The following is a 22,809-nucleotide window of genomic DNA, read 5'->3' as shown; positions in this document are numbered from 1 at the left end:
TTAAAATTACCTATAGGAAATGAGTAGTGTGGGTCCTGGCTTGCAGGGTTCCATGAATTTTCTGTAATAGGTAGAAGTGTTGATTTTGTCCAGTTAATAGAATAATCTGATAACTGTGAGAATTTAGTTATTAAGTTAAATACTTCCCCTAACGAAATAGCAGGCTTTTCTAAATAAAGTAAAATATCATCGGCATATAGATTAATTTTATGTTCTGTTACCCCAGAGTGAATTCCTTGAATCCTTATTTCCCGGCGTATGGTTAATGCAAGCGGTTCAATAAATATTGCAAATAATAAAAGGGACCTTGGGCATCCCTGTCTTGTGCCTCTCTGTAGAGTAAAACTCTGAGATATAATCCCATTAGTAGTAACTGTAGCTTTAGGAGAATCATATAATACTGACACCCAGTGAATAAATGACTTCCCAAAGCCAAATTTATTTAAAACAGCAAAGAGGAAGGACCAGTTAACTTTGTCAAAAGCTTTTTCTGCATCCAATGATATAATAACTGCCTTTTTATCATGCCGCTGTGACATGCTAATAAGGTTAAAGAGCCTCCTAATATTATTAGTAGAGTGACGATCTTTAATAAAGCCTGTTTGGTCGCTATGAATGATTGTCGGGATTACTGTTTCTAGTCTAGATGTGAAAGCCTTAGTAATCATTTTAATATCAGTGTTAATTTGTGAAATCGGACGGTAACTTGATGGAAGGGTGGGGTCTTTTTCTGGCTTTAATAAAAGTTTAATTGCTGCTGTATTCATGTGTGGGCGTATGTGACCATTAGTTTTAATTTCTGTTACTACTCTTAAGAATAGTGGAGCAAGCATTAACCAGAAGTGCTTAAAAAATATAGCCGGATAACTATCCGGGCCAGGTGCTTTGCCATTTGGCATACTATCTAGAGCACTGTACAACTCGTTTATAGTAAGTGGCGCATCTAACATATCTTTATATTCAGTAGTTAACTGATGTATATTTAAGCTACTGAGGAATGCCTCAATATGCTCTGGGTTAGGCTTATTAGTTTCTGATTATAGGTTGTGATAATAGTTATAAAAAAATTGATTAATTTCTTCTGGTGATTGTGTACATTCACCAGTTGTCCCTTTAATAGCCGTTATAAGCGATTTTTCACGATTGCGTTGAAGTTGGATTGCAAGAAATTTACCTAATTTGTTATTATATTCAAAGTTGTTGTATCTCAATTGTTGTATTATAAACTCTGTCTTTTTAGTTAGCATATCGTCTAACTGTATTTTTGTATTTTGTAAGTCAGTCCATATTTGGTTATTTGGGTTTATTGCGTACTCATCCGTCAGTTGTTTAATTTTATCTTCCAAGTATTTTTCTAATTTTTGATCCTGTTTCTTTTTATAAGATGAATATGATATAATTTTACCTCTAATTACTGCTTTCCCAGCTTCCCAGAGAAGAGATGGAGATAGGTCTGGAGAGTCATTTATTTCCAAAAAGTCTGCCCACTCTTTTCTTATAATTTTGTCAAATTCTGCGTCGTTTAGCAGTGAGATGTTAAAACGCCATGTCGGTGGTGGTTTAAAGGTACAATCAACTTGTAGGGAAAGGGAGACTGGTGCATGGTCGCTAATAATAATAGGATGTATTTTTGCAACAGTTTTATTTGACTTGCTGATATCTGCAGAAACCTTGTATATGCAATGCATCCTGGTAAATTATATGTTAGCATCGTAATGCCTTACTAGGAGACTCATGAAGTTGTTTTGTGTTGTCCACAGGAAGTTGTATGTAACAGCATCAGTTGTTGTGTGCCTGCTGTTATCCAGTCTGGCTGTCTTTTTCCCCTTTCCCCGATCCATCGATGTGACCTACGTCGGGGTGAAGTCAGTTTACGTTAGCTATGACAAGGAGAAGCACAGTGTCTATCTGAACATCACGGTAAGGAAGGAAGGAAGGAAGAGGTGTGGCGTGTGTGATTATGTACACTGTAAAAAATAAAAATAAAATCGCAAAGAAACCGATAATTTTCCGGCAGCTGAAGCGCCACAAAAATACTGCGAAATTACAGACAATAATGTGATTAATCTTTCAAAATATGGCCAATATTGAGTTTAAAAATGCAACCGATTACTGTTAGGGTAATTCATTTATCTAGCATTTTTCCTCCTTACGAGGCTTTCAAACTGCTTTACTTTTTGATTCGTCATTCACCTTCTGATAACACAGCATTAGGAGTTCAGTATTTTGCTCAAGGATACTTCAACATGTTCACCAAGGGGATCAAACCCACAACCTCAGGGATACCAAATGGCCACTCTACCACTGATCTACGCTGCCACTAGTGTTTATAATTTTAGATCTCATTAAAATATATCCATGGTAGTGCTGATGCTTCAGCAAAAGCAGCATCCGTAAATCCAATTGTTTGCTTTGCGTATTTTTTCCCCTGTTATATTGTACTGTTATATTACATACAATCTAGTTAAAATTACAGTTAAAAACTGTACCTCAATTATGGAAATTTTTGAATAATAATACTAAAATAACTTTCTGCTTTTTCACAGTATTTTTCTGGCGCCCTAGCTTCCGGAAAATTACTGTTTGGTTTTTTTAACGAGAAAGTAATTTTCTGTTACTTCACAGTATTTTTCTGGCGTCCCAGCTGCCAGAAAATTACCGTTGTTGTATTTTTACGAAACAACCAGTCATGGCTCAGTTTGCTGACCAAACCCAGAAAACAGGTGAGCCATGATTGGTCGTTACCTACTTCCTTAGCACAGGTGATGTCATCTTAAGCCGACAGCAAGTGGAAACATTTGTTTTTAAAGGTATTAATTGTGCATGAAAAATAATAGTTATCAAATTAATTCTGGACAAAATATTAACTTTTTACTGCCAGAAATGGCTCAGTGAGTCAAGTTATCACTTTACAGTATTTTTCTGGCGCCCCAGCTGCTAGGAAACTAAACTAAAACTGTTTTGTTTGTTTTTTACAAATGTTATTATTATTATTTGTATAGTGTATATCTCATTAGATATCCTTTAAAAATAAATGTTAATACAATGAATGCTACTATCTATAGGACATTAAAACATTTTTTTGTTATTTTCACTTTTAAAAAAAATTGTCAATTCACAAAGAAATTATGGTAAAACTACAAATTTTTACTGTTAATTTCTCAATAAATATATATTTTTTTAGGGTTTTAAAGTTGAATTTTACATTTTATTCCATTAAATAACAGACAATTGTATGTGAACGTATTTTAACAATCAATATACAGTATGTATTTTTAATAGTTGTTTTTTTTGTAAAAGAACAGAAATATTAAGTGTTTATACAGTTACATTTCATGTTATTTTACATTTGGCATGTGAAATCAGTATATAGCCTTTTTTTTTTTTTTATACAACTGCCAATCTTGACTTCCAACAGCGGGATGACTAAGCCGTTTAGCATCCCACATGCCGAGTAACAAACCACCTGACACTAACACTTGAAGCATTTCGAGTCTCGCATGGTTCTTTGTTGTCACACCTCAGATAAAGGATCATGTAGTTTTTGTATGATTTCCACAAAAGAAAATCCAGACTGAATCAACCCTGGAAAGCTATTTTGATCAATTTGTAATGTCTTTGGTGAACATCTGACTACCATTGTGGTACTTGCAAAAAACGTATAGTTTGGAAGAGGATTATGACCAATGAAGGGGGGGGGGGGGGGGGGGGCTTTGCAGGATTCTCACTGTATTCTCAGAATTCTGACTTTAAAGTGAGAATTCTGACTTTAATCACAGGATTCTAACACTAAAGGGAGAATTCTGACCTTTTCCCACTCAGAATTCTGTCTTTAAAGTGAGAATTCTGACTTTGTCATGTAGAGCTATGACTTGTAAGGGAAAGTCCGAATTCTGAGATCAAAGTCAGAATTCTCACTTTAAAATCTGAATTATGTGATGAAGTCAGAATTGCTCACTTAAAAGTCAGAATTCTGAGATTGAAATCCGAGTTCTGTGATAAAGTCAGAATTTTCACTTTAAAGGGAGAATTTTGAGAATAAAGTGAGAATTCTCACTTTAAATTCAGAATTCTGAGAATAAAGTGAGAATTCTGACTTTAAAGTCAGGATTCTGAGATTAAAGTAAAAATTATCACTTTAAAGTCAGGATTATGAGAATAAAGTAAAAATCCTACCAACCTTCTTCTTTTTTTTTCACTTCACTGGCCCTAATCCTCTTCCGTAAAGTTTGTATAAAGTAAAATTATTAATATGGAAGCAAGGGGTTAACATGTCTGCCTCACAGTTGAGAGGTTCTGGTTAAGTCTTGGTTCAGGCCCTTTGTGTGTATTTTGTGTCCATCTTCCACACAGACGTCTGCGTCAACATCTAATGAAATTGATTCAATCTCCTAATGAACGTTTCAAAATGTATTATCATCCTCTACTGGTGGAAAGTTGATACTGCAGTTTAACTTTTGTGACTGAATCGGCCTCAAATGTTTTGTGAACTGTTTTTTCCATAAACCTGTGTATAATACCTACACCCCTCTATTTTGAATGATTATTCTTTTTATTTGGGGGAGTTGGGGGGAAAGATGAGTGACTAGCCATTTTCATGGAAATTTTCCTGCAAATTTTTTTTACACTCCAAACCCTTTTTATAAGTACAATAACGTGTTGCTTAACTAATGACATTATTATTATTATTGATTTCCTGGAGGTAAAAAAAAATAAATCAATTGTGTTCTACATTTTTGCTTTTTGTTCCCTGTTTCAAAAGGTATTCATGTTGCGCATTAATTTAATCAACAGTAAATACGTAAAAAATAAAGTAATAATAATAATGATTTTAAAAAAAACATTCCGGAAGTACATGCAGACACATTTAAGCGTATGATTCCTTCATTCATTTTTCATTCATTTAGCCATTATTTATGATTTATAGTTTGCCTGCTGGTAGCGTGTAATGGACAATATATAGATGATTGTTACATTACAAATTCATCTATTGGCATTAATGCACTTTAAGTATTTCTAAGTTGCACTCTCAGCATTATGTTCTCTCAAGCTAATTCTTCAAGCACATTCTATTGGTTAGCAAAGTTGCGACATGATGAAAATAATAAGCAAACAATGTTTATTTAACTGCACATTATCACTGGAAGTTCTGCTTTGAGCACACTACTATACACTACGTATTATCATTTTGGTATTTAAAATTCTTCTCAGTTATGACATTTTTGCAGTGGGATTACTTAACACAAGTGATTGCAATGGGGGGGATGCTAGAAGGGCGATGTTAACGTTTTGTGGATAAATATAATTGAAAATGTTTTCTTTATACAGTATTTCAGCGCACTGTAGATAGTATTCTAACTTTTTTCTTATTGTAAAGATTTGTTTTTGTTGAGTGTCGGAAAATGAAACCAATGTAACCACTGATGATCGCCAGCTCATTTTAAAATAATTTCACATTGTGTTTTCCCCATACATTTTCACTAATATATTTTCTATACTAAAAAGAAAACCAACAACAACAAAGCAGCTTGAGATTTTCTCCTCAAAGTTGTCATTTAAAGCATTTGACTCGAGGATTGTACAAATTGATTTAAAGAACACTTTTTATCCTAACATACCAGTTTGTTGCTAAATTAATGCATTAGGCAGTTTTTTTTAACATGTTTAATTGATTTGTGATTGATTTTGTATGTGATTTAACTGTTCCAAATTGGTGTGTGTGTAGAATTTAATTTGAATAAACAGCTTTAAACTAATTCTTGCTGATTGCTGACGTTAGAATCATCGCATCTGTAAATGACCCTGCTATTTCAATTTTGTATTTCAGAATTGCTTTGTTTTATTGCGCTATTATAATATAATATGCTTTTATTTTTGAAAGATACAGGAAAAGGTCTCATAACCAGATAGGAACTGACGATGTACCGCCCGCCATTAGTAGTGCCATTTTCCAAGTGCACGCCACAGAAAAACAGGAAACTAAAGTTTACAAGTAATTTACTGAACGATTCTTTAGTACCTGGTTGAGAAGGGAACGTGGTTCGGATTAGAGTAATGTTTCATTGTTTAACTAATGTTGCTATAATTCACGGTGTTTGTGTGATTTAATGCATAGTAAAACGATTCCGTTTTCATCCACTAGCGTGTGCTAACGCACCTTGATAAATACTTAGCAACGCTATTGCTCAAGATTCTGTATTGTTTACTATGAATCTGCATTTCTGTGTGGTTTATTTTTGTTTATGTGCAAAGTGCAAGGTTAAAATGGTTATATACAATGTTAATTGTACTCAAAGAAGATATTGTCTGTCAAGGTTATAAACCATAATAATTTAAGGCAATTCATTTATCGTATATTTGCTTAAATGCGTTAAAAGGATACACAAAACATACCGTTTTAGTTATTAATGTCATTTTCTGTTTATTTGTATTGTAACTCTTATGGTGTGTTCAGTTTACACAAGGAAGGTTTAGTAAAAATTGTGAACCATCAGTTGGAGAGACCACTTTTTTTTCAACCGAGGATGCTACAGCATCTCCAAAAACAACACGTTTCAGGAAACAGGAACAAAAAGTGAAGGTTTATTATTATTTATTATTATTTGCATCAACAAAGAGAGCAAGCTACTTTAAACACGCCGCTTCATTCAGTGACACCTTCAATTTGCCAGTTTTTTTATTCCATTAGTATCTTATTTTATCAAAAGAGAGAATACGAAGTTTGAGCCTCCTAGGTCAAACAGCTTTTGAGTTATGGTCCCTCAAAGTTTGGGTGCCACGCCATTAAATTATGGGCCATATTTGGAGGTCCATATCTTTTGTTATAAGATAGGTAAATTGCTTTATCTATATTTTCTGACCATTTAGTCTATTAGAATCTGTATTTAAAAATAGCATTAGTGTACTTAAAAAATAATAATAATAGGTATAAGCCCTTTAAAAGTGGATTTTTCATGATGCAGTACTTTTTTTGTGTGGACATTTTGAGGGTTTGTATCTTATCTAATCTGATTTACTGTAGCATCATATTTGGAAACTATTTAGTCTTGGTCTTTGGTGGGGGTACAGAGCGCTCCAAATATGGCTGCGGCCTGCGGGACATAATGAACGTTTCGGACCCCCTACTTCAGGCCAGTGGTTGATTACATGGGTACATAATGATCAGAGTGAGTTTTTTTTTTTGCCCCATCAACAGTCACCATTCATCAGCATTTGATGAGCCAATTTTAAAAAAAAAAGGATTTTCCAACTCCTTCACTGTGAACTAACCCTTTGCATATGTTACTATTTTTTTATATTTTCAGAAAAATCCAAAGTCCGGAAAGTAGGTCTGTTGATTTAATTGCCTAGTATTCATGTTTCTGGCAGTACAAACAGACCCACAAAATTAAATACAGATTAGAACAAGGAGGATATTTTACTTGATTCCATGTGTAATTATATGCACGTTAACCCGTTCTATGCCGTACACAATGTTGGCAATACATTTTACTACACTAGACTATCCAAAAGCGAAATTATCATCTTTAGAAAATATGTTGTAAATCATGACACTTTATTTTGATAATGTAACTGTAAAGACATTGTGGCAACATCTGTTCATTTGATTTTCGTCCACTTCCAGGCCTTAGATCTGACACATTTGAGAGTAAAATACAAGTATTACTTTTGTTAGTGCTGCTTAACGTGTTTTTCGTTCCAGTAGCTGCCTCATGAAGCTACAAATTGTTTTGATTGGAGTCGAGCAGACATTCTGACACTTCCTTGTAACGTCCACACGAGGGCAGCACCTATATGTGAAAATTGCTGTTAACGTTTCTGTAAACTCTTTGTATTTGTTTTTCCCACAATAGGTATGGGTTCATTATTATTATTATTATTATTATTATTATTATTATTATTATTATTATTATTATTATTATTATTATTATTATTATTATTATTATAGGGAACCAAGTTTAGAGAATTATAGAATCTAGCAGAGAGACAAATGAAATTCGCCTTTTAGGCACATAGTTAACTGCAATTGTTTCAGTCGCGTAATTTAGAACGTTTCTGTTCAGGTGGTGGCATTCAAATGCAGTACAGTATTACGTTTTTTAAGGTTTGTGCGTGTCTGGAGCTGAATCGGAGATTTGGAACTGTCGTTACCATGATAAAACGAGAAGTTGTCTTTACCGGATAATAGTCATTCAAAATAAAGCTTACATTTTTTTTAATTGACGTTTGAAAATAGAATATAAGACCTAGTTAGTAAAATCAGATTTAAAATATGCTTAAATCGCATCTTAAAAGTAGCATCGATTGTGTTTCTTCATTTACGTGACACCAGCTATGGCTTTACGGGCGGTTTACTTTGAAAATCCTTACTGGAAATAATCATGTTTATTCAGTATATTTGACGTTTCCGGGGAAGGTGGGACTCGGGGGCTCTGGTTTCCTCTTGAGATATCAGAGCGTAGATACGCGGAGAGGGAAATACATTTATAACTCCTGAGCACCAGCGACCAATTAATAATGGACTAACAATCCCTGTCAGTGTAAGTTTTTCTCCAATTACATAATTTTATCAACGTTTCATTGTACCAACCGTCAAAAGAACGTTAGTTTAGTAGGCTGCATTTGTGATTGTTCTCTGTCTATCGCAGTAAACATGCAGCATTGTTTATTGGTTGTGACGTACCCTAATGGGACTTTTGATTGGGTTTTTAATAAACAACTTTTACTACCAACTTGTAGGGAAACAGACGAAAAAACACGCCAATCTTCACCTAAAACTCTTTTAAGTTAAATTGATTTAAACAAATTTCAGCAATAAAAAAATACAGCCTGTTGGAGTGCATGCTGTGATTATGGATCTGCTATCAACCTCCACACGCTTTAAATGTTTTTAGTTTATGGGAGAAAGAGAAAAAAATTAACGCCATCTCCGTTCGTCATCAACCATGAGCTTGGGTGTGGAAATGATTTGTGTGTGTGCGTTTAGGGTGCATATGCACCAAAATCAAACCGTATATATTGTTTGAGAACAAGTATCAACTGACTGTTTAGTATGACATCTAACAAGTTGCACATTTGAATAGATGTCTTCTGTTGCTGAGCAACACGTTATGTGAAAGTTAGCGCTTTATTTTCTCTGCAAGATTATAGATGCAGGATTTCAGGACAAATCTAAAGCCTTTTGTTTTTACTTTGACCCTCTGTATAAAAATTAGTGTATAAATCCCCCTTTGACGCTGTGGGACTACATGTGCAAATGAGCTGCTATCAACCCTGCTGTTTTATTTCACATTAATCTCTCTGCCAGGATTATTTGAGGATGTGTAGTCTAAAAGAAAAGGCAGATACACCTGTTGGGTGTTTATTCTTGTTGTAAATCATTGGAGTGCTTGATGTTTGTATGCTTTGACTCATTATGCATACCATCTTGACCCCCGCAGGCTCCCGCTGCTGCAGAATGAAAGCAGCCTGCTGAATATTAAGTGACCTCCTGCTCCAGATACCAAGATGGGGAATGGATTATCAGAATCCACCTGCCTTCAGTCTTTCCAGCCTCTACACATTGTCATTCTTGGCTTGGATTGTGCCGGTAAGACCACAGTGCTCTATCGGCTGCGATTCAATGAGTTTGTCAACACTGTCCCAACAAAGGGCTTCAACACCGAGAAGGTGAAAGTGTCACTCGGAGATAGCCAGCGGACAGCGTCCTTTCACTTCTGGGACGTGGGAGGTCAAGAGAAGCTGCGACCTCTGTGGCGTTCATACACCCGCTGCGCCGACGGCATCGTGTTTGTGGTGGACTCTGTGGACGCCGAGCGCATCGAGGAGGCTAAGACGGAACTGCACAAGATCACCCGGTTGGTAGAGAACCAAGGAGTTCCCGTGCTGGTGGTGGCCAATAAACAGGATTTGAGGAATTCGCTGAGCATGACCGAGATGGAGAACATGTTGGCCCTCGGGGAGCTTAGCGCGGCCACACCTTGGCACCTGCAGCCGGCTTGCGCCATCATCGGCGAGGGCCTGCCGGAAGGCCTCGGGAAACTGCACGCCATGATCACAAAGAGGCGGAAGATGCTGCGACAACAGAAGAAAAAGAAAAAGAAGAGATGATATTCGTGTAAAATGCGGCGTGCAAGCCATCCATTTCCCGTCATCCACTGGTCTGGTCTCCTGGTGGAACGTTTGTTCAGGTCAGTTAGCATTAGGCTCCAATAGAGGACAATCGGATCAATTTTGCCCTGTGGACTTTGGATGCTACCAATCCTGTCAAAAAAATTGTGACAGTCCAGTGGACGTACAGTATTAAAATGAACTAATATGTCAAGTTCAAATGATAGAGATTGCGAGTGCACTGCCAATCTCATGTTGCCAAAACAATAAATGTTTGTGTTTTGACTTTACCAAAGCTTGTTTGGAGAATACTGAGTGTGCTGTCAGCCAATCAAATGTATATTTTACTCAAAGATTGTGTGCTTTACAGGATACAAGATGCACAATATGAAACAATAAGAAGCACCATATATATGTTGTAATATGTTGTCATGAGAGCAGAAGCTTAAACATTGTTTCCATTTGCACAAAGAAAGCACACAAACCCATGTACCAGCTATTGCTGGTGTACTACTACAAACAAATGAATTTAAGACACTATTTTTCATTAACTGTTATGGTATCACCATGACTGACCATTTAACATTAACATCAACTTGTGACTCTGCTGGCTCGTTAGCATAGCAAATTGTTAGAATTCTGTTTTAAAAAATATATATTTCCTGCCAAAATAGGTTTACATTTTTTATCTCTCTCCTATAGGCTTTTCCATCCAAATTAAGCAATGCAACATAAATATATTTTCTTGTTAACAAATGCTAATTTTAATAATGACAGTTTACATCTCGCACAGTTAATGGCAATTGAGTGGGCCAACATTATTTTGCTGACCTGTTAGCATTTCTAATCGCTAAACTATTTTAGGCAAAGCTACACATGCTTTTTGTTTATTGATATTTTACGGAAGCGTTAAACTGCCAATGTGGCATGATCTTTTTTGACTGGCAAATTCCTTTAAATGTATTTGCTAATACGTTTAAACGTATTTCTATAAATTTGAACGTATTTGCAAGTACATTTGAACATAATTGAAAACATGTTTAAATGTACTTGAAAATAAATTTGAAGGCATTTTCAAATACAAACATACATGCAAATATGTTTGAACATATTTAAATATGTGTAAAATATATTTGGAAATACGTATAAACGTATTTGCAAGTGCGTCCGAACATACTTGAAAATATGTTTAAACGTACTTAAAAATAAATTTAAAGGCATTTGCAAATACAAATGTACTTGTAAATATGTTTGAACGTATTTAAATATGAGTAAAACATATTTGGAAACACGTATAAACGTATTTGCAAGTACGTCCGAACATACTTGTAAATATATTTAAATGTACTTAAAAATATGTTTAAACGTATATGCATGTATGTTTGAACATATTTGCAAGCACGTTCCAACATACTTGCAAATATGTTCAGACGTATTTAAATGCACTAAAACGCGTTTGCAAATACATTTAAACGTAAAATACGTTTGAACGTACTTGTAGGCTAAATGCTATAAATCTTAAAAAATACGAATAAACATTTACCTTATTTTTTAATGTATTGGTATAATGTAGGCCAAATGCTTTTTAAAAAAAAAAGCTATTTTTTTTCAACTTGCGCAAGTCAATAGTCTGTGGCATTATCGGAAAAAAATGCTAATATTTTAGCTTTATGCCTACAAGTACATTCGAATGTACTTGCAAACATTTAAAAATGCTTGAATGTGTTTAAAAATACGTTTGAACTTACAGGTATTTGCCAGTCAAATATGGCAGTTCCACACTTCTGTAATATTGCTCTAATATGTTAGTCAAATTGTAATTGGTCATTAATTTTACAAAATTCTGACTCATGATCATTACAGGTTAGCTTGGAAAAGGAGCTAAAACTGACGTTCAAGCAATAGTGACTGCTACCTTTTGTGCGGACCAATTACTGTTCCACATTTGTTCAACATGTTCTGGATTCCTGAGTCTGCACTGATTTACAACTGTACCATTTTATAACTGTGACATCTGATTTGGCATTTTAAATGTGACCAAGTGCCATGATCCCAGACGCTGTGTCTTTATTGCCAGCACAAAGCCACCTGTGGATATGTCTTGTCTTGTCTTGTCTCATGCCTTTACATGACAAGCTTTGTTGGCTCTGGAAGAACATCTCTAGGTCAGCCCATCAAGCATCTGGCATTGGATGCGTCACCACCATCTGAAAAGACAGTTGCATGTGTCTCTATGCACTTTAATGGGTCCTATTTATGACTTTGTAAAATACTTTAACAGCATTGTTAGGACATAAACAGTATTGATTCGAAAGAAGCATTTGATCATGTTTGTGTTTGTTCCATGTTTGGAATAAAGAAAATAAAAATAAATGACACCGCTGCTATTGTTAATTGATTTAATTAATTAATAATATTTATTAATTTTATTTGTTTTATTTTAATTAATTTAATGTTATAATTAATTTGAAATAGTTTAATTTATGTAATTTAATAATTAATTAATTGATTGGAGTGTTGAGAAGAAGCGTATTTCTCCTTAAAATAACCCAATTTTGTAAAAGTGTGAGCATATAAATGACAGAGAGTCACAATTGCGGTATAGAAAATGAATGGATGGCATTAATTATGCAATATATAACCCAAAATGGCTGATGGAGCATTTGTGGAAAGCAGGGGCGTCAAACTCATTTTTGTCACGAGCCACTTTGTAGTTACAGCTTCCTAAGAGAGCCGTTATGACGGTGAAACAAAATAAATGTTTAATCATCTCATCGTTTCGTATTATAACAAAATGATTGTTTACTAGTTTGGAAATAGAAGTCAAGGATAATAGTTTGTTCACTTATTTTTCAAGTTACTGTAAAGAGGGTAACAACAAAAATCTTGCAGTCTCAACATTATTATTTATTGAAATTTTGATAAAAAATGTTAGCAATTATCATGGAAATTGACACATATGATTTGCTTTCACGGGCCACATAAAATGACATGGCAGGCTGCATTTGGCCCCCGGGCCTTGAGTTTAACATCAGTAGTTTAAGGTGAAACAAGAACATGCTCATGTTACATCTGTGCGCTTTATCTGTTCCAACCAGTCTTGAAAATATGTGCAAACATCAAAGCATCTTGAATTTTTAAGGATATTCTATTTGTTTTGCACACGGTACCTGGGGACACAAGTCATACATTATCAGCTCTAGTGTTTATTTATACAGTGCCAATTCAGAGCAAAAGGCATTTTCTTCACTAGTGAATGAGTCATTGACCCATAAGGATTTTACCAGACCCAGGACAGTTAATGTATTATAAAAAAAATAAAAACATCAAATATGTATTCTTTATCATTTACTATTATCTACAATTTAGGCCATTTATAATTTAGGACATGCATCTTGCATGGAAACCTTTATAACATTGGTCACACCAGATGATAGTTGGTCGCACCACATAATATTTTCAATTTAAAGTTATGAGGCTAACAATTAAGCCATCGAAATAATCAAGCTAGCTAGCCACAAAAGTAAAACAAAAATTATAATGAAACAATATATTTGTTTGACATCCTTCATATTATTTTTTTTACCACATGATGTCCAAATATGACCATTACATAACCTTTTGGGGTTTGGCGTAACTTTTTGACATATTTGTGAGATGGTCCAAACCAATTTTATAAAAAAATTTGAGAGAGCTCAGTATTGTTCATTCGGTAATTTTACCGATTTGACATGTCATCATCATTGCTCTCTCTTTTTATTTTTATTTTTTATTTTTATTTTGTATGTGGGTGAGTGCGTGCGTGTGTATGTGTGTGCCGGTGTGCGATACACACCGGCACACACATACACACGCCTTGTGGGTGATACAAATTCCTCTCATTAAATGTATTTCAAAATAAAAGTCCCAAATTAGTTATTTCTTTTTGATCACATCACATGATAGTTCTTAAAATAGGCATCAAAGTTACCATTCACTGACCCATGATACCGACTAATGAAAGCATTACACCAACTACATTATGATTTTGAATTGAAAAGTAAAGCATATTTGATTGAAAAGGATAGCTCTACATATCTAGATTTGCCCCGTCCTTTGCAGCTATTATTTTTTTCCTCAAATGTATCAGCAAACAGGCAGATTGAATCAGTCAGGGAAATGGCAGACGCAATGTTTTTGGACAAATGTTTTGTTTGTCATCTACATTAGGTGCCAGACTGCATTGTCAAATATAAATAGTTGTTTTCCTGTTGATGCCAGTCAGTACAAGAGTGAAAACATCCTTTCTATTTAGGAAAGCGCTCAAGTGCTGTTCTTTGTCTAGTTGTGATAAAGCTGCTAAAGAACAATAGCTTCCACTTACTTAAACCACACCCGTGTTTTAATTGCCACAAACATAAACGTTAGAATTTTAGCAAGAAGAATTTTGGATTCCTGCATTGACTCATTTTATACCACAGCTTTTTTGATTGTGTGCTCTATTGGGTTAAGATCCGGTGACTGAATTAGCTAATCTAAAAGTCTACTTATACTTCTGCGGGAGGCGACGGCGAAGATGATACGGCGATGTACCGCTTGAGCATTTGCCTTCTTATATACACATCCAGTTGTTTTGAAAATGTGCTGCAGTTTCACTCCAATTCGGAGGTGTTGCTACGACACAGAGTGGAGTTTGGCTTTAGCCCCTGGAGCTAGCTAGCTAGGTCCCTAACAGGTAAACGAGCACCACGGGAGCTAATTAGGGAGCTAGCTAACTAGCACCTGAGGCTAAAGCCAAACAGTGGCAGGGTTTTTACTTCCTGGACCTGGATTTGCCAGCGTATTCGGCCGCCTGCGCTTATAAACACAGTTGCCTTCCCGGAAACTATCCGGGGGGAAATAAGAGGGGGAAAAAGCTGAGCACAGACCAATCACGAGCGATGTTACGCCCTGCCCTACAGTGTACAATAATTGGTGGCGTGCAAGCAGCACCCGGCCGCAACTACGGCGCGCTTCTCGGCGTAAATCACGTGATGTGCGTCGGTCATTAACACAAGAGCAAACGTAGTAGTATAAATAGAGATTTAATAATAACGGCAATACCGTGATATCGCAATATTAAAACGACCACAGTATTATATTAAAAGCAGCACATCTGTTAAAAAAAAAAGTCAGGTTGATTTCCATTTGTGCAGTTCTAGTACCCTCTGGTGGCTAGTATTTTAGTGCAGTTAAATTTTCACAAGGCATGATTTGGCCCTTCTATGTTTAAAATCCATGCTAATGGTCAGATGAAAGTTTTTTTCTTTTTCTTTCGCCTTTTATTGGTTGCTATGTGCATTTATAATTTGTGAATTTGAGGTGAAAAATCTCGGGTTAATTTTAAACCAAGTTAGCTAGTTCCCCGAATGCGCTAGCTACTAGCGCTAGCATGTTACATAAAAAACAACAACAACATTATTGATTCATCACTTATTTTGGTAACCTTTAACAACTTAAACACAAGAGCAAAACCAGTAGTATAAATCAGGCTGAAGACCTTTCTGTGGCAACAACTAGCACAGGAAAGTACACTGGTACTCAGGAGTCACATGTTCCCAAACAGACCGTCTGACTTCCAGGGAACACATACGGCCCTTTACTTTTTGAGCCTAAAAGTCAACAGCGTGTGTAGCTGATACTCATAAAGTGGTTATAAAAGAAACCACTGTTTGTTTATTGCATCCCCTCCCTTCAGTGACCAGTCTTTGAAGGTGTCTTAAAGCTGAAACAAGTGGACCAAGTAATTACTCCCATCCATTTGAGGAGTGTGTATTCATCACAAGGGCTGAACATTGAGACGTTTGCTCAAGCTGATTGATGAGAGTTTGTTCCCCCGTTAGCATCAGATCGTCAAGGGTGTGAACGCTGTGGTCGAAGGACAGGATGTGCTAATAAGGGAGGAGGAACCGCTCCCTGCCTGACTCGGTTTCCTGTGAAGAGCCTGGCAGTCTGCCACTGTAACCCCACCCCACTAACGGTACACCAATGAAGTCGTCCAAAAATATATGTGTAAGAATTTAATTAGTTCTTAAGCTTTTTAACTCTTTGACTGCCAGACGTTTTCAGAAAAGGGATGCCGTCAGTGCCAGCCGATTTAAGCATTTTGACTGATCTTTCAAGGTCCACAGAAAATGTTCTGTTCGGACTATGGAAACACACGTACTACCAAATGAAAGATTGGACTTTCATCAGAAAAAAAAAGTCTGTTTCTACCTTATTCCGTTCTTTAGTAATCAACAATAGAAAATGGTTAGTTTCACCCAATTTCGCCTGTTTTGGACCAAAATACGGAGAAATCAAGCTTTTAGTGAAACGATATTATTTCATGCATTCTAGTGAATTTTACACTTCTTTTTGTCCATGAATGATGCCACAAACACCTAAATAGTGCTTTACTTCTATAAACACTACCACCAAGAATGAAAAAGTGTTTTTTGATAGCAAAATACGTTTATTTACATTCAACAGTGTAACAATTTGACAACAATTTGGCAAACTATTTACAAATGTGTGCAACTGTGGTGCTATTTACAAATATGTGGATGTTTCAACGACAGTTTTTCTTTTTGTAACACTCTCCTGCGTGCAAGGAGACGCAACAGCATTTGCACAACAGATTGCCTCTTCGCGTGCTCCACTTTCTTGCAGGCCGTTTTTTCCGGGGAATAGCAAGTATATACTGCAGTGTGTGTTGCCATCAAGTCTAATATCAGGATCATGCTACGGTTTCGTTACGGTGGTGTTACGTCTCGCTTCCTCATGTCCTTCAGTTGCTAAACCGGGTTGTAAGAGATGTTTTGATCCATTTTATCCACTCCATTCATGGTGGCATCGTAGTCCAGAAACAGTGTCTTCTCCGTGATCAGACTGTACCCGCTCCTCCGATGAATATGCATTGGACTCGGGGTACTCTCCATCGCCCGATCGAATGTCCGATTGTGTAGAAGTACCCGGTCGGTTATTGTGCGCGTTTTCCGGCCTTAGCAGCGGTAGCCGCGCTAGCCGCGCTTAGCCGGTGAGGCTTACTACGTGATCATAACAGTCGCGTCAAGGCTTCCAACTGTGGCGTCAACCTCGGGATTCACCATCATCTTCTGTTGCTGTCAGTCACAATTTCCCTAAGTCATGTCGTGGTTCCTTTTGTATTTAGTGTATGCCTGGTTTTGGTTAGTTAACTTTGGCTTTCTCTCTCTGTCTCTCTTTTTTTTTTTTATCCCTCCTGGTGCCTAATTTGCCTTTTTGGTCTTTTGATACTGCATTTGAGAGACTCCAAAATTATGATAGAAAGTTGTATAGTCTGCTGAGACAAATACAAACCTTTACGAAAGTTATGGAAAGGAGTTTGTCAAAATGAAGGATCTGCTGGATCTCAAACATGCAAGCTCATGAGTGAACACAGTGGAGATAATGTTATGCAACTTATGCATGGCTGTAGCTAGCATGGATTTTTCCAGGGCAGACTCAATAATCTTCATTGATGATGAAGCACATGATCACAGCAGTAAAATTACCTAAAAGAGAGTCAGACACAAAAGAAACAAAAACAGAAAATTTGGAAAGGCATTTCAAAAGAAGAATGCAAAAGGTTGGTGATGAATGGGTCTGTCTTCATGCAGTTATTGCTAAGGTTGTAACTAATTATGAAGTCTTCATTACTTGAATCAATTTATTTGTTCCAATCTATTTGCTCACCTAAATAATATATTTGGTGTTACATAAAAATATATACTTTTAAATACATCTTCTTAATTGTGTATTGGACCTATGTACTTGGAAATAAGAAAGAGCTCATATTGCATCATAAATGCTTGAAGGGGAGTGTTTGTATGTCTGTAACAACTGCTTTCTCGTTAACAACCGTTTTTATCCAATTACACATTTGACTCATCTGCTTGAGTCAGCCGTGGCCACATTATGTAAAAAAAAAAAGAAAAAAACACTGAGGTTAAGTTTAACTGGAAGCAGCCCGACAAAATTCAAGCTGTCAGTGTAAACACTTTTGCTGTCAAGCTGTTACGTAACTTGACACATGTTCGGCACAGATGCCGGAAGTCCTTTTTGTCCAGCATGGCCCTCTTTGCCTTAGATAATCTTTGTGGTGCACAATTTTGTAGCCTCAATATCTTAACAACAAATTGAACACACTGTATGTTTTTTATTTATTTATTTATTTTAGCCTATTCGGCAATTGAAGCAAATTAAGTAAGTGGAGATGATGTTTTGGTCCTCTCTGTAGCTGACGCACATAAAAACTATATTTAAAAAGTTCCTGTCCTACTGTAGCACAGAGGATATGATTCATATTAAAGCTAAATATAGTGCGGTAATGTTGTATATTCCCTTATCACTGCAGCCTTGCATGCAGAGAAGTACAAACTGCAAAAAGTGGCCACAACTTCCACTTCATTATTGTACAGAACAGTGCTGCCAGAGTCCTGATGAGGGTGCAGAAACACAAACACATCACAAACTCCAAGATTATTTTACATACCCATCGCTGTCTGCACGGTGCAGCCCCCACCTATCTCATTGAACTACTCACACCACACACCTCTTCCCGGACCCGGTCAGGCCAACAGCACCGTCTGGTCTCGCCCAGGACACAGCTTAAAACGAGGGGCGATAGGGCCTTCCAAGCCACAGCTCCTCGTCTGTGGAACGCCCTCCCAGACTACCTTTGGGCTCCTCAGATTGTGGATGTTTTTTTTTAGAAAGGACTTAAAACCTTCCTTTTTAGAAATACGTATCAATTGTGATTTTTACGATTGGTTTATCTTGTTTATAGTGTGTGTGTTTTTTTATTTGGTTTCGATACATTGGTCTTATGTGTTTTATGTTTACTCACTGTAGCACTTTGAGGTTTGATGTCAAATATAAAGTGCTTTACAAATAAAATGTATTATTATTATTATTTGTATTATTAATTATCACCTTCATTGAACACTGGGGGAGATCTTGAAGTTAAAATCCCCTCAAGTTATCTCTACCGTTTAAACAGATTGAGATGTTACGCTCTGCCTCTCTTGAGGAATTTAGCAAATAAAACACACCTGGAAGAGGTTTGTAGAAGGCTAGTGTTGCATTTAAAATGTTACAAAATGCTGTTTGGTCATAGGAAGAAAGAAAAAAGAGTAGGCTGACTGTTGTGAGGGGCAACAAGTAAACAGTTTGCTATATTGGCAAAAAACGATGTTACCATAAAGTGCTATTATGTGTTTTATTGGTAAATTAGGCTGACAAGACAAGATTTGACGTTTTCCTTTCACTAGGGCAAGGACGCAAGGATATTAGCTTTGATAAAAGGGACAAAAACGGCACACAACTAATGTTAAAATAACTAGATTGTTTTGCCTAAAATGCATAGGTATGTTAATTATCTGTAGGCATATAGTTCATCTGTAGTAGACTTATTGCTGTAGCTTAAAAGTCAACATTGTTTTACTTTGTATCTTTCCTAATCGTTTATTTCATTGAAGATATTGTTTGCTTCATCATTGGATGTTAAGTGTTTTTCCTTATGTTGCCAGTAATGTATCATGATGCCACTGATTTTGTGTCATGGTGAGTTGTGTTTTTAATTAGATTCTGTTAATTACATATATTTGGTTATGCTGCACATGAGCAGCTGATTTTGGTTGAGGCCGGGTACACTGATTTGGTCCGGACTAGTCACCATTCAACAGCAGGGCACAAACAACCATTCACACTTAAAACCACAACATTAATTGTTAATGCATCAACTTGCATTTTATAAACGTACTTTCCACGCGCTAATCTCCTGCACGGACCCCAATGAGCCAATTTCTGTGTCTGCAATGTCAAAGACTGTGTGCGCCTTGACTGCACTCGTTTTAAAGGTGACACGCCGTGGCAGTTTTAGGACTCAGACGCAGAGATAGGGGTTTGAGGCCAAGGCAAATATTTATTAAACAAAAAAAACTCCTCGTTTAGAGGGAAAAAACAAAGGCTATTAAAAGTTAACTAAAGGCGCTCCAAAAAGGGAGGATGTCTAAACTACAAACAAAACAATATAATTCTTAAACAAAACCATAATGTGGCTATACAAAAATACAAACCAAAGTTATGACTAGATACAGGACAACAAGGCTGAGGACTATGACTGGCTTGAGTGGCTCTGACGAAAACACTTTGGCACAAGACAGGGGAGACGCAGACCATTTAACACATGAGGGTAATGGGAAACAGGTGGACACAATCAGGAATCAGGGTTGACACTGACACCACACGAGGAAGGGCAAGTGACTTGAAACGAAAGGAGTCAGAATTTTCAAAATAAAACAGGAAATGACAAGACAACCTCACCGCGGTGTGACAAAAGGGATTACATCACGGAATTTTAAGCTCTTCCACAGTTAATTGTAGGCATATAATGATTAAATCTTACTTTTGACACCATGGCGATGTAATTTTTTATGAAATATTAGGTATTTTGCTGGCTATTTTTCTAATGCGGATGTAAAACACCCGGTTCAGTAAAACCCTGCCTCTCCCCGTGTGGTTGCCGTGCCCCTGTCGTCCGAGCCGCCTGCTGCCAAGGCAAGACCGGCCAGCCGTTGTAGTACAACCGAGTCTTCTTTACATGTGGCAATTGGATGGATGTTCAAATCTTCAATAAACATTTGAAAACATAGCAGCTCCTTGCTGCAAGAAATCGTCGTGGAGGAGGAGGGAAGGAGAGGGAAGAAAGAAAGAAAAGAAGGGGGGAAAAAAAGACAACCCTGAGTGGGTCGCAAACCGCAGACCTGCTGCTTACAGGGCGAGCACGCCAACTACTACACCATTCATTCATTTAGCCTCAGCAAAAAGTTGTACTTGTAGTTTACACAAGTGTCAGCCAGAAGCCTTTCTGGGATTTTAAGACGGAAAATTGTCATTGCACTTTGGTATTGCAAATGTGAAGGATAATTGATTGCTTTGAATTCATTTGGACAGAATGTTTACTGATAAAGGCTACTTGTGTCACTATTCTATGGAGGTCTCAGAGAAAGTGGATGTGCGTTTAGTCCGCAGAGGCGGTGCAGGGGTGGGGCCGCACTTCATGACATCAAAAAGTTCAAACAGCTTGTTTTCTCAGGTTGGGAGGGGCTGGTGCTGGGAGAGCAGAATGACCAGAGTATGGCTAAAAGTTCCAAAAAGTTGATTTTTCATGTTGCTGTCCCTTTATAGGGAATGAGGGCAGCCACTTTGACTGGCCGGCAGTCATTTGTGTTCCATCCTACAATGGCGCAAACGCCGGGGAAAAAAAGTCCACTTTAGAATCTATAATGTTACTCACACCATTTTAGAGTATTTTATTATTTGGATTATTAATAGTAGTGGTGCAACAACAGATCATCATTGATCTGTGATCGGTTCGATCTGTGACTCAAATCCGCGATCCGATCCGAACCGTGACTTTTGTGATCCGTTGCACTAATTAATAGTTAATTTATCTTTACACTTACTATGTTACTTGAAAAGTCCGTAAAGGTTTGATGATGCCGTTGACCCAAAAAACTGTGATGATTTCTATTTATATTACGTCTACAAATCCAAACAGTTTGTGTTTGAAAAAAGCGCCCTTTCTGAAAAGGTATGGAAACAGGGGCCCATCGTTCAGGTTTAAGTGACCTCGGGATGTTGACGCTGAGGCTGTACAACAGGAAACAGATAAAAAGTGTAGTATGGAAGGTGATAAAACAAGGGCAGCCTTTCTCCTGAAGCTGTTTCCTCCTGTTTTCCTACATGTGATAGTCATCTGTTAGAAATATTTTTTTTCACTTCTACTTCGCGGGAAGCATTTTTGAGTTGATAGAAAATTGCTTTTGAAACCACTCTCAAATTTGAACAGATCAATATTTATTCAATGTTTCTCATGCATGTAAAATTTTAATAGAGCATCAAAATCCATTAAGGAATTATTAAGGATCATTCATTTTATGTAGGCATAGGTATTAAACATGAAATTGGATCTTAAAGTATAGTATAGTATAGTATAGTATAGTATAGTATAGTATATTATAGTATAGTATAGTATAGTATAGTATAGTATAGTATAGATAGAACTGCCTAAACATTATTACAATCCACTTCAAGGGATTGTTAGTGATGCTTTCTGAAATCTGGTTATTTGCATTAAATTGGACCTTAAATAATTTAGCTTTCTCTATCCAGTGTCATGATATTATATCGCTGTCTAATATTAAGTGATACACATTTTGTCACATTGTGAGGCACTGAACCTCAGGAAACCATCCATCCATTTTCTTAACCGCTTAGTCCTCACAAGGGTCTACCCCAGCTGGCTTCGGGCAGTAGGCGGGTACACCCTGAACTGGTTAACAGCCAATCCAGTCCTCAAGAAACCATACGGCAGAAAATATTAAATTAAAGATTAAAAATTAGGTTTGGCCTTGGTTAAAAGGAGTGGGCCATTACAAGGTCAGGTGGTTTGTTGTCATTGATGCAGCAGCAAATATGGTTATATGTACCTGAATGCTGCAAATATAGCACACTATTTGTATTGTGCATTCCATGAATTTAATTCAAATTTAATAATAATAATAATAACTAGATTAAGTGCAATTTCTGGAGAAATTGCATGGGAATGCTGAAAGCTGAATGCTAATAGCTGAACGCTAAGATTTGAATACATGTAGAATGCTTATGAATTAAATT

At 36.6% G+C, this 22,809-nt stretch overlaps 2 protein-coding genes across 3 annotated transcripts in view; both read left to right on the top strand.

The window, feature by feature from the left end:
- The window catches only part of LOC147158155 (transmembrane protein 106B-like), an 85,125-nt gene extending 75,557 nt beyond the window's left edge, over window positions 1-9,568 (top strand). For both annotated transcript variants that reach the window (XM_086062075.1, XM_086062076.1), the window contains exons 4-5: window positions 1,761-1,920; window positions 9,441-9,568. In XM_086062075.1, the coding sequence (XP_085918201.1) occupies window positions 1,761-1,920; window positions 9,441-9,461 (181 nt within the window). In that variant the 3' untranslated portion in view covers window positions 9,462-9,568. The remainder of the gene's footprint in view (window positions 1-1,760; window positions 1,921-9,440) is intronic.
- Window positions 9,508-12,493, top strand: LOC147158154 (ADP-ribosylation factor-like protein 4A). Its single transcript, XM_086062074.1, has one exon. It carries the CDS (start codon window positions 9,508-9,510, stop codon window positions 10,108-10,110), a length of 603 nt encoding a protein of 200 aa, XP_085918200.1. The 3' UTR covers window positions 10,111-12,493.
- Window positions 12,494-22,809: the final 10,316 nt, after the last annotated feature.

This window comes from Leptonotus elevatus, chromosome 19, assembly GCF_054856555.1.
Source record: "Leptonotus elevatus isolate MCC_2025b chromosome 19, RoL_Lele_1.0, whole genome shotgun sequence".
NCBI lineage: Eukaryota > Metazoa > Chordata > Actinopteri > Syngnathiformes > Syngnathidae > Leptonotus > Leptonotus elevatus.
Note: the sequence above shows the minus strand (reverse complement) of the source record. Positions and strands in the feature narration are given on the sequence as shown.